The sequence below is a fragment of the Drosophila serrata genome, unplaced genomic scaffold (genome assembly GCF_035046125.1).
Source record: "Drosophila serrata isolate PLE 108 unplaced genomic scaffold, ASM3504612v1 contig_359, whole genome shotgun sequence".
Lineage (NCBI taxonomy): Eukaryota > Metazoa > Arthropoda > Insecta > Diptera > Drosophilidae > Drosophila > Drosophila serrata.
Window position 1 is genome coordinate 1,709,480 of NW_028257257.1, and position 12,613 is coordinate 1,722,092.

The window sequence follows — 12,613 nt, forward strand, 5'->3', positions numbered from 1 at the left end:
TTAAAGTTTATGATTAGACGTATGCAAAATGAAGGTCGTACCATTAACGGGATCGCAATTCTGAACGTTTTGATCCACGTTTCATCAAAATCCGTTCAGTCGTTAATGAGAAATCCTGACATTCATTTATTGCCATACATGTACATATGTATGTGTGTATGTTCGACTAAGAATATTAAATAAAATAATAAAATTTAAACTTAATGGTAGGACGTATGTATGCAAAAGCAATAAAGGGCATTGCAGTTCTGAACACTTTAATCCATTATATACTAGTGATAGAAAATAGAAGACTAACTGCAAAGTATTATTTAGATAGCTTTAAATATAAGGGTCTAATTTGCTTATAATTGAACAGACAGATAGATGGACAGGGCTAGATAGACTCGGCTGTTGATGCTGATCAAGAATATATATACTTTATAGGGTCGGAAATAATTTATTCACTGCGTTGCAAATTTTTGACTTGAAATCATATTACAAAGCAAGGGCATTGAAGCACTAGATTTTAAAAGCAAATTTTCGAAATAACATTTAATAGTCTGTTCAATAAATGATAACATTATTCTAAGCAATTTGGTAGGTGTTTCATCGAAATCCGTTCAGTAGTTTTGGAGAAATTAACATTTGATTTATTAATTTATACACTGAGAAGGCATGACTATGCACCCCTGGTACTCAACTGCATTAAATGAAAAGTTGGGATTTCTCATTAACGACTGAACGGATTTTGATGAAACATATATCAAAATGTTCAGAACTGCGATGTCGTCTATGGGACAATCTTCCTTTTGCATAGGTTTAACCATAAAGTTTAAATCAAGTTTTCTTGTTTAAAGGCAGGCAGGGCTGCCGGATATATATTTATTTTTCGAAGGAACATTTATGGAAATAAATGAAAAAGTGATGTTTTCTCTTGAACGGCTGAACGGATTTTGATGAAACATCTACCAAAATGCTTGGAATGTCAATTCCATTCATGGGGCATGCATATTTTATACAATTGCTTAAATGGTCAATTGGAATTTTTTCTGGCGGGCTATTCATCGATAGGGTGTGGGAGGCGCCCCTATCGATATAAAGCCAGTGCTTGTGAATGAGACCGGAAAATGAAAACGCTACAAATCTGTGGATTAGATTAAATAGAGATTTAATTCGAAATTATAAAATATTTTTCCCTATCGTTTAAGATACCGTGCAACTTTGCACGCGTTCATTTAAGGGCGTAAGATTTTTGTACAAGATAAGTTCGATTTTGCTTGACGGGGAGCGGCATAACATTCCGCCGTAGTATATACTAAAATAATAATAAATAGGTAATTTTCCCTGATTTAGATAAAAATCCCACCAAATTTTTTTATTTCCATGTATTGGGCAGTCACTTTTCTTAATGTTTTATTCAACAATTTGCTATTTTTATTTAATTTAGTATTTTTCTTAACATGGTTCCATGGTCTGGTTCTGCGAGTGGTTCTCTGCTGGTTTCCATCTGGTTCGATTTTCATAGTTCGCGCCTTAATTATCAGCCCAAATACACCACCCACTGTTATTCGATTTCCTCGAAATCTGACGGTTAAAAACAATTGCAATTTTCACCAAATACTGATTAGCCGAGATATAAAGAAATCCGTGAAAACATGATTTTTCACATGCCATTTTTATATAATTATTTTATTATATCCAATTGTCAAATTCTTTCAAACTCATTAAAATACAATAGTAATTTTTTAGCATTTGTAAATTTGAATTAGTGCCTTAATTACGAATTAAATTAAAAATTAAAGATCACCTCTATGTTACATTTTCCCGCCGTTCCATTTCGACGCTAACTCATCGACGCTAATTTGACGGCCTTTTTTCCTTATTTTAAGGAAAGCTTTGTATTAAACCTCGAGACACCTGTCTAAAACCATTCTACCATCTTAAATTGTCTAGAAATCAAGAAATATCTTAAAAATTCAACCCTTCGAAAGGCTTAGTGGGACCAGTCTCTTTTAGCTTTAAAATACCAGTTAATTTTTCAAGGCTTTAGGGCATTTAACGCCAAAAACGCGGCAGCCCCACTCATTTTACAGCTGTTCGCAAACAAAACAAATTGCGCTTAGAAAAAGTTTATAAATTAAAGAATTTTCACTATTTTATGGACTGCTGCGGCAACGAAGTGCGCAGCGAGAGTATCTACAACATGCTGCAGGCCCTGGTCGACTCGAAGGTGATCAACGTGCAGCTCCTGTCCATTGCCGTGGGCATTTTCTTCGTAGTCCTGCTGTTGAAAAACAATTTTCGCAGCTTCTCTGGCACGTAAACGCATGGATTTAATGCTGGCCCCTCGAGTTAGTGCTTAATTTATGTAATAATGTAATGTACGCCGTTTAGCTAAGGACTAATAATAATAATAACAACTTCAAGCGAAATCCGGCTCTGTTTCAGTTAGTGGAAGAAGCTCACCACCCCCCCTAGTGACGTCACGTAATATTTTGGGTACTTACTCGGTTCAGGGTCGTTCGTTGGTGCTGGCAGCATGTTAATATGCGTGGCTACACACCCAAAAACGCCTTAGAAACTTATGTGTGAAGGTCGCTGGAACTGGTTAGCCATGGAACCTGCTAAAAATCGATCCAGAAATGGTTAATTTCATCATTAGAAAAAAGTGCTGTGATTCACTCGGAACCCCTTCTTGTTCTACAGATAAGATTGGCCCGCACAGATACTCGAAATAAGTGGCTGGAGAATAGAGCTAGAGCTAGAGCTGAACTTTTGGCCCAATTGTGCCGTCGATATAGCCAATCAATCTCAATTTGCTATCCACAAACGATTCCAATTGACCGCTGGCGCTGTCTGCACGCACTTCCTGGTGCAGCATTAGAATTCAATAGACAACGCACTTTATCTGCGGGTCCCGTCCCTCTGCATTAAATCATTTACTATATATTTATGCAATACGGACGGTACGTGCTCTTATAGGGAAATATTGCATTAGAATGAACGCATAGCTGAACGTGACTGGCTTACAGGGCTAGACACTTATCCAAGACCTAGAGTGTGCATTTCGAGTGACTTAAAGATAGCCCTTTCTCATTGCATTATCATTGCTAACTTCTTACTGGAGTTGATGAATCATTTGAGTAGTCAAAAGTAGTCTTAGTTTATAAATTCAGTTATTTTATCATGGTTACTAAGAGATATTTAAGCTACAAGTTTAAATATATGTTTATCTCAGCTTAAACCATATATTTAAACACCCTTAATGTCAACTTTGTCTTCTTTTTGCATTTTATTTCATAAATCAAAACAAATCCCTGACTTGAAAAGTAATTTTCCAAGTAAAGGGCTCCTTAGTGAACCCCAACAATTATAAAATTTCCAATTCTGAGCGCCAGGTCATTAACACCAAGGGAAACTCTTTACTGCTGAATGAGGCTCCCTAGTTCCCAGTCCCTCAAAACGCTTGTCAATGAACTTGTAAAGCGGCGAATTCCAAGAACTCTCCCGACCATGGAATTGCTGACTGAAGTTCCGCTTTCCATTGACCGACAACTGCTTTACATAAGAAACTTTAGCTTACTTAATTTTTCAGTACAATATATTTATAAAGACTCTTTAAAATTTTCACTAGTCAATTACACAATTTATCAATTAATTTGGACGGTAGATCTGAAAATCTGAAGACATCCCTAACCATACAATATAAAGAGCGTTGCTATATAATTAGTCATCCAATTTCATTCTTAGAGCCTTTGCCAGGCTGGCAAAGTAGGAGGCTGTCTTCAGCTTGGGAGGATCACAAACTGGGAGAGGCATCACATTGAGGGTATCTTCAGTATCTTCCGCATCCTCGGACTTGGGATCGCTGCCGTTCGTGGCCTCGAGCTTTTTTCCGGCGGCTACATCCCCTACAGCCTGTAGCTCGACCTGCTTCATGAGATCCGCAATTACTCGCATACATTCCGATTGCTGGGCCTCGTAGTGAGCGATGACCTTGTCCCGCCGCTCCAGCTTGGCACTGAGGCAGGCCATGCGCTTGTTCAGCTGATACATCTCGCTGGCCTGCTCCTTAACGGTCCGCATCTCGCTGCGCACCTTCTTCAGCTTCTCCTCCAACTGATCGGCGCTCTGGTGGACATTGGTCATCCTCTGCTCGTACTTGATGCGTGTGTGATTGATCTGCTCCTCAAGGAAGCTGATGTAACGCTCCTGCTTGACCACATGCTCGTCCAACTTCTGTAAGTGTTGGTTCATCTTTGTGTTGCTCTCCTCTCCGCCGCACTCTCGCACCTTGCGCTTGAGCCGGAGGGTCTCCACCTCGGTCCGCAGGTCATGGATTTCCTGCTCGAGCTGTGCCTGTAGCACAGCCTGATCCATCTGATCCCGGCGTCGCTTCTCCTGCCTGGAGCGCAGCCTGGTCACCTCGCGGCGTAGGGTGGTCACCTCGTTCTCAAGCCGAGCCTTGATTCGATCCTGGTAGGGCATCTTCAATAGTACTTTTTGTTTTAAAAGATCTTTTAGAATTTTGTAAAGCTCGGATTTTAGCAAAAATATTTTAGGGTACAGGCTAAGCAACGCACTAATCTCCCTACTGAACTGCTTATGGGAAAGCCTCTTGTGATATTTGTTTGAAGGGTTTCCCGAGGGGAACTACGATCACAATTTCCATATTGATTTGGAGATAAAAAATTTTGTTATGGCATCACCAGCACTTCTTTTAACCTCATCAGGAAAACTAGGAGAGGGATAAGGATGCTACACGTCCTTATCCTTTTCCTAGTTTTCCTGATGGGTTAATAAATTTAACTATCACTTTCCTAGTGTTTTTGATTGGTAAGTAAATTGGTTAGCAAATGATTGGCAATGGTATGCGTCTGGGAAAGATCGAGTCCACATTTCTGTAGCTTCTTCACGGCACCGAAGATCTCCTGATAGTGGTTGCCCATTTGCTGGGCCCTGCTCTTGGTGACATTGCTCTGCAGCTTCTCCAGCTGCTGCTCCAGCATCTTGGCATTACTCTTGATGGTGGACACCTGGCGTTCGTAGTGGAGTTTGAGGCAGTGCAGCTCCTGCTGTTGCTTCTCGATGCGATGAGCCTGCTGGAGGATTATGTCGGCTAAATTCTGCATATCGGACTTGACCCTTCTCCGTGGTGTGGGCTGTGGCACAGGCTCTGGGTGCCGGTGGAGACGAGCCTGCATCGTGGTGGTGCTGGGTGCCTGGCTGGCGAACTCCGAGGTTGATGGGTGATGCTGGACAGCGTGCCTCTGACGTTGCCTTTGATGGGTATCGAAGGCTCCTCGCATTCGGCTCAACTCACTCTGCATCCGAGATAGTCCTTCGGCGGACACCCGAAGACGTTTCATCATATTTGAAAGAGAATTTTGCAGAATAACTTTTATGTGCAATCGAATTAATTTAGTTTTAGTTTTTAGGTGATGTAAAGTACCAGGAAAAAGTGTTTTAACTAGTTTATATCGTTCTCAATTATAATTTTTGAACTGAAGTATTTGTTAAATATTTTAAAACATACAAATTATTTAAACAAAGCTTATAAAAATATTGTAAATGGAACCTTTCCTTATATCTCTTTTCTTATAAATTAATTTAAGCATTTATAAATTGTTTCAAGTGTTTTAAAAATCATGTTGAAAGTGAAAAAAGAAACCACTTTTACATTTTTTTGAAAACGGATGCCTTTTTACTAATTTCAGTAATTTTGGAAACTAATAAAAGCGGCCAAGTTTATCCAAAAAACTAAAATTACTGCAATTTGAAGGGGACTTAAATTCCGAAGCGCAACTTTGATTGTCTGTGTGTTTTCATCTTTGTTGTCTTTGGTGGACTTAAAAGTGCCACGCCCACTTCCCCGGAGGTGAGTAATGTTAAAGCTCACATTGGTGGCATAATCTGGAGTGCATTTATACCCTGGACTTAAGGAAGTTATATCATTTACATTATTATAAGGTTAAAACATCAAGTTTCCTAAAAAAAGAAAAGATTCTTCTATGTTAGGTCAAAAAGATAATGGTTTTTAGGCTGCAGATAATATAAATGATATTTATTGCATTAGAGCTGGCCTTATTATATGTACCCTTGAAGTGTATTGTAATTTTAGTAAGAAACATATAATGATGCTAAGGAATCATTTCCGTCCCCATAAATCATATATTTTCTTGATCAGCATTAACAGCTAAATTGTTCTAGCAATGTCCGGTAAAAAATAAATTTTTGAAATTTTTTAAGTTTTTTTTTTTTTTTTTAAGTTACATCGTTTAAATTGTCAAAAATTGACAAAAAATTGAAAGTTTTAACTTTATAAACTGAGTATGCAAATTTGTTTTCCCTTTAAAAATTAGCACAGACCTGCTTTCCGAATTGAAATTAATAAGTTTTTGGCTTAGTTATGAGTTTTTTTTAACTTGTATTGTCATATAAAAATATCAATAAATATTGGTTTAAAAAATCCATATATTTTATGCTTATTTATGATCGTTTTCCGATCCCATAATATATTAGTAGGGGTATATAAACTTCGCCTTTCCGAAATTAGTTTCCTTTCTTCTTTTGATGAATACTCCGACTTACATGCAGGGTATATACAAATCGATTTCATTTAATAAATTTGCTTATGCATTTCTTTCTTTCTTTTTTGGGTGAAGCATAATTTGTGTTTTTGGCGATGCCGGACATTTGATAAGGGTTATCGATATGCCCATGGATATGCAAGGGTCGTACAGGTATTATGCGAGGAGGAGAAGGTTGATCATTATTTGTTTTCTTGCTCCTTTGGGGCAAGTTTGTAATTCATTTGGCGGTGATTTGAGATACGCTTAAGGAATCCCATAAATATCAGGTTCAGGAAGTAACTTCTGAACCGTTTTCGGGGAGTGGTAGATTAATTGTTTTATTATATATCCTTAATAAATTAACAAATGCCATAACTCAAAGCTATTTCCCTGTTTTCTTTTATTTCAAGTCCTTCAGCACAATGTCAAGGCCTCTGTGTTATTGTTTGTCCATGGTTGTTATTCGAGCGAGTGTATATATATATATATATTAATATGACAAAGTTGTTTCCACTTATGCAATTTCCATAAATTCAAGGTCGGCTGTACAATAAAAGTCCAGACGGCAGATTCAGATACTCATGAACACACACAGATACAGATACAAATGTCTGGATACTTTTTTTCGGCAGCCAAAAGATTCAGATTGAAAGCTAGAGCGAAAAAGATATATGGGCGAGAAGGAGATGAATGGTGCAAAAAAATAAGCAAAGCATATTTTTGTTAGAGATGAGCAGTAAAAGCTATAGATATAGAAAAATATAATAATTTCTTCGATTTTTTAATGTGAATATTATAATATTGACCTTAACCTACAATATATTATAACATTATTATTACTGAAGAAGTGCTGATGCTTAGAGTAATTGTATAGTATAAAATTAATGTATAGTATAATAATTTGTAAATTACTAAAATTGGGAAACTCCTAGGACCATTAGTTAATAACAAAAAAATTCTAACATACTGATTGTTTAATTCAAATTGATTATTTTGGATATTATTAATAATTATCCAAATCTTTCCTTGTCACCTAAAGAGTATTCAAGAATATTTATATATAAAAATGTATACATAATTTTTTGAATAATTTTTTCTTCTACTATATATATTTATTATATAATTTTGAAGCATCTCTAATGACTCTATATAAACACAAGTAGAACACAGCTTAGAACCCCCTCCACAAAGCCCTTCTGGCACATGCGAAAAATGATATCAAAATGCGAAATCAAAACAAAGACCGAAATTCGGCAGACTAACCCAAACAACATAAAAAAAGGGCAAAACTTGACTAACGTCTAACCCAAAAAGCAAATAACAAAAAAAATATATGTATATATAAATATATATATCCACAAAGGGACCACGAATAAAAGGCAGACAGGGAGCAGACAGGAGAAGCCCGACGAAATTAAAAAAAAGGTCCTTAAAAGGTTAGAATTTAAATAGGCGAAACCTGAGACCTTCAAAGGATAAAAAAAAGAGATGCTGTCAAGTGCTATAAAAAAAATGCAAAACCGAAGAGAAGACCTCCAAATTTTGGTCTGTCTGGAATTGTTCTATCAATTTCAGTTTAATTGCATTTAATTTGAATTGCAGACATCAAAATCAGGTTTTGCTTTATTTTGTTTTGCAATTTGATTTAATTTATTTGGTAGACGATGGCACCAGATATTGCGCAACAGAAAAATTGTCACCCTTGAGAGAACAAAATTAAATGCACTCAAGTGAATTTATATTAATTCTTGGAAAAAGAATATGGCAAAGTTCTTAATAATATTTTTGGGTATTTTTTATTAGTGTTTTGATATACATAGTTCCTCTGTTATTATACAGCTAGAACTCTTTATAAAAAGCTTTTCTGATTTTATTTTATTTTTGGCACAGTTTTTCAGCTCTTCCCCCCTTTGTCGATTAAGCACTTGCGCATAAATCTGAAGGAATAATCAACATAAAGCTATAGCACCAAGAATCAAAACATATGAAATATGCAACAGTTGAGACAGACAGAACTGCGGTCAAAAACAAATTTGTTTTGCAAATTCTGTGTGGTTTTTGGCGACAAATTTCATTTAACAAATCGAGCACAGACATCCGTTCTGCCCGAGAATAAGTGCAAATCTGAGAGATACGACAAGATATCGTAAGATCTTTTGGGTGCAGAATAAAGAGACTTTAAAACCATAACTCAGCGAATTTAAAATTTAATTTCCGACAAGGGAACCCCGACTCCCCTAAAAGAAATATTATTTCCCCAACTCCCATTTCGACTGAGACTGAGTTATTAAAACAAAAAAGAAACAGAAAACCGAAGGAAACTTTTGCAAGGGAAACACAAACACAAAGTTTGTTATGTTGCGCAGGCGCAGCCCAGCAACGCCCTCAAATTGGGACTTGGATTCGGACATGGACGTGGACATGGACATGGATATGGGGATATGGGGATATGGTAAAGGAATCCCGGAGGAGGCCTCCGAAAAATGTTATTGACCCGTCTTCGTCGTTCCAACGATCCGTTAGCAGTCAAGTCCTCCTCCTCGCCCTGCCGCAGAAATTCTTATTAAGATCAATCAGCTAAATGTCGGTTTTATGCTTAATGCTCATGATTCACACGGGGCAGAAGAGGTCCAAGAATTGAAAATTCATATGGCATTACTTGGAAAGGATATGTGGGGAATTTTTAGGGGTTTTTAATATTTAAACAGAGGGATACTCTCATCTGTGGAAATATTTTAGGGTCTTAGTAACGTTTTCAACAATAATCAGAGTTATTCTTTCTTTTCTTCCTTATATAAATAGATTTTAAATATTTTAAAAAATATTTCCAAGTAGTTAATATTGATATCTTAACTATCAACAGTTATATAATATTTTTGTACATAATTTTGTATTTAAAAAATAATATTTTCCATTCCCTACTTATATGATGATCATATAATATCTCCACTATTTTTTCTGAAATTCTAAGATTGTCTCAAAAAATAGTTTAAATTAAATTGGAATGTAATAGAGTTTATTATTTAATTTCTTTCTTTTTTCTTATAAATATTTAATACATTTTAACTTGCACAAACCCCTCTTGACAGCAAAGCTACCCTTTTTAAATTCCCTCAAAGGGGAAGTCCAAACATCGTATATATATAAGAATATAAATATATAATGTGCATTTTTTTGCAGTCTTTACAAAGTTGTCGGCACGTTTTAATGCTGAGAATTTGAGCAGCTTTATTTTTCGCCTTCTTTTCATATATTTTTTTTGGTTACTTAATTAGTCATGGCAGGCACTCTCCTTGATGGAGTGTTGGGAGGGAGGCTGCATTTTATGTCTCATATGAGGAATGCAAACCGTATTCAGAATCCATATAATACTCACTTACAATGGCATTTCTTATCACACTTGACACACATTAGAGGCAAACTCTGAATGGTTCAAGCTTCCTGCCTTGGGAAATGATTACAAGACCCAGAAAACTCCGTTTTCTTTCACTGAAATATTATTGATTTAATTGTATGGGATATTAAAACAAGTTTAGAGGTAGATTTAAGGGAAGTATGCAGTTCAATAAAGCTAATAAACATATTAGAATAATGTCAGAAATTTTGAGAGCTACCTACAGACGTTTTTAAGGTATTCTGTTCCTAAGAATTAAAGATTTCCTATATTAAAGGCTGCAAAAATATATTTTCTACATTTATTTTCCTATTTCTTGAAAGAATCTTTCCTTTATTAATTGAAAATGTAGTTCATCTTATAGATGTCCCACTGTATATACCTAAGAAAACATTGTATGCACCACATATTAATATGTACATATGTTTATTTGATCAGACAACGGTTAAGCGATGAGCCCAGCGATGTTGTCAATACAACAAACAATAACAAATATACGTTTTTTGTGAGGAATTTCTTCGACTTTGTCATTATTTACTCTCCATTTGTTTACATCAGCTGGTTTTTTATTTTATTTCATTTTTCCATTTCCAGCATTTCCTCGACGACGAGCGACCGAAAAGATCCCCCGCCCTCCTTTGGCAGCGGGTTCATCTTTGGGTTATCAGCATCCGAGTGCAACTAGAATTGGTTACAAAAAACAGCGAAATGACTGCGAAAAAGGGAAAACAACATTCATCAACTTCAATAACAACAACAAACGCAAAAGTTCAATGCACATTTCGAGGTGAATTCGATTTTGAGCTCTCCATTTGCACCGATGTCTGCAATTAATTACACAAATCGAAGGAGCGTGTTTAACTCGTTTTCGCGTCTAACATGTCACGTAATTAGCCGTCTCTAGTCACCTCCAATTGCAATTGCGAATCGAATCGAATCGATATAGCGATATGTCGATATTGCGAATAGCAATAGCAACTCAGACGATTGCAGCTTGCCAAAAGAATATCCAATAGATACAAGTTTGAATGCTCCAATTTGATTTGATAACACTGGTTGGGAAAAAATAATTTATCAGAGGATAAATTTTGAATACATTTCTTATAAAACAAAAAATAAAATATGGAAATATTATCAACGTGTAAATATTATTGAAGGGTCGTCTAAATTGAGGCATATTCTTATACCCAGAAGCTTGAATCCCAATGAAGGAATCATTTCCGACCCTATAAACCATATATATTCTTGATCAGCATTAACATCTGAATCGGTCTAGCTATGTCTGGTAAAAAAATAATTTTTTGAAATTTTTTGGAAATTTCGAATAAACGATAAGGATCATTAAAATTGTCAAAAATTGAAAAAAAAATGGAATTTTATAAATTTAAAAACTGTGTATGCAGATTTGTTTTTCCTTTAAAAACTAACACAGACCCGCTTACCAAATTAAAATTATTTCATTTTTGGCTGAGTTATGATATTTGAAAAACTTTGATTTACCCATAAAATTATATTATTTTTATTATGTTATAAAAAAATCGTTTTAATAACTGGTATATACATATTTTTGGAGATCTTTGAAATAAACGAACGCCAAAAAGCCAATGATTGTCAAAGGTAATATTAATTTCCATATGAAATTATACTTTTTAACTAATGATAAACTAAAACATTAGAAAGAAACTAATTTCCAAGCTTACAAAATTATCTAAAACAAAATCGAATAACTTATTTTTATATTACTAAGTTTTTATAACAAATAAACACAATTTCATAGATTGACTTCAAACTAAATCAAATTACATTAATTAAAAATAGTATACTCTAGTTTTTGTTGACCAGTGTTATTACAAGCACTTGCATACTATATATGCGTGAATGTATCTAAGTATCTGACAGTTAGACTGCCAGACGACCTTGCGCCCAATATGTAATTGATATGTACAGTGCACATATGAATATAGATAGATATTTAGATATATACGCCTTCTATGTAGATGACCAGAAAGTTAGCCAAGGAAAATTGCATAAATATTTTATTAAATATTTGAAATTGCTTGAAATAAAATGTACGTTATTAAAATTATACAATTACATTTCGTAAAAAAAATGTTGTGTTATTATTGATAAGGTGGCTACCTAATTGGATACTTTTAAGGAATCTATTATATAATTTAGTTTAGTTCTTTAATATAACTTCTTTAACTTCTAGACTATTTTTGAGTCCTGAAAGTATCCTTTGCGAGAATCAACAGCTGTCGAATGACAAAAAAATCAATCAATGAAATCACAGACAGGTCAAGCCCCCGTCTCCTTATCACATTTTACTCTTCAAAGGCGTATTTCGGAGGGATTCAAAAGGTTACAATGTATTACTTATTTATTTAAAAAAAAAAAATCATACAACTTAAACATTTTTACTAACATATCAATATATAATTTGCAATATAAAATAAAATCCCTTTAATAAAAGCATTCGCACACCTCTGTTAACAGCGAACTTACAGAACCAAGCATTCCCACAGTCATGTAACAGAGCCCTAACATAGCGGGCGGCATAGCAGAGCCCCAACAGCCCCCAAACAGCTGCACACCCAGCTGCGAAGCCGGCGGCGACTGCGACAGCGACTGAGAGGCCGTTGGGGCGATGAAAAAAGTTTCGGCT

General features: G+C 35.4%; 3 protein-coding genes across 3 annotated transcripts; 1 reads left to right on the top strand and 2 right to left on the bottom strand.

Annotated features, from left to right (window-relative positions):
• The first annotated feature begins 2,053 nt into the window (after positions 1-2,053).
• Positions 2,054-3,708, top strand: LOC110185261 (uncharacterized). The gene is made up of 2 exons (XM_086838610.1): positions 2,054-2,363; positions 2,431-3,708. The coding sequence occupies exon 1, from the start codon at positions 2,141-2,143 to the stop codon at positions 2,303-2,305; it is 165 nt and encodes a 54-aa protein (XP_086694736.1). The 5' UTR covers positions 2,054-2,140; the 3' UTR covers positions 2,306-2,363; positions 2,431-3,708.
• Positions 3,566-4,606, bottom strand: LOC110185209 (uncharacterized). The gene has a single exon (XM_020953938.2). The coding sequence runs from the start codon at positions 4,468-4,470 to the stop codon at positions 3,709-3,711; it is 762 nt and encodes a 253-aa protein (XP_020809597.2). The 5' UTR covers positions 4,471-4,606; the 3' UTR covers positions 3,566-3,708.
• Positions 4,607-4,802: 196 nt separating this feature from the next.
• LOC110185210 (uncharacterized) lies at positions 4,803-5,354 on the bottom strand. The gene has a single exon (XM_020953939.2). It carries the CDS (start codon positions 5,352-5,354, stop codon positions 4,803-4,805), a length of 552 nt encoding a protein of 183 aa, XP_020809598.2.
• Positions 5,355-12,613: the final 7,259 nt, after the last annotated feature.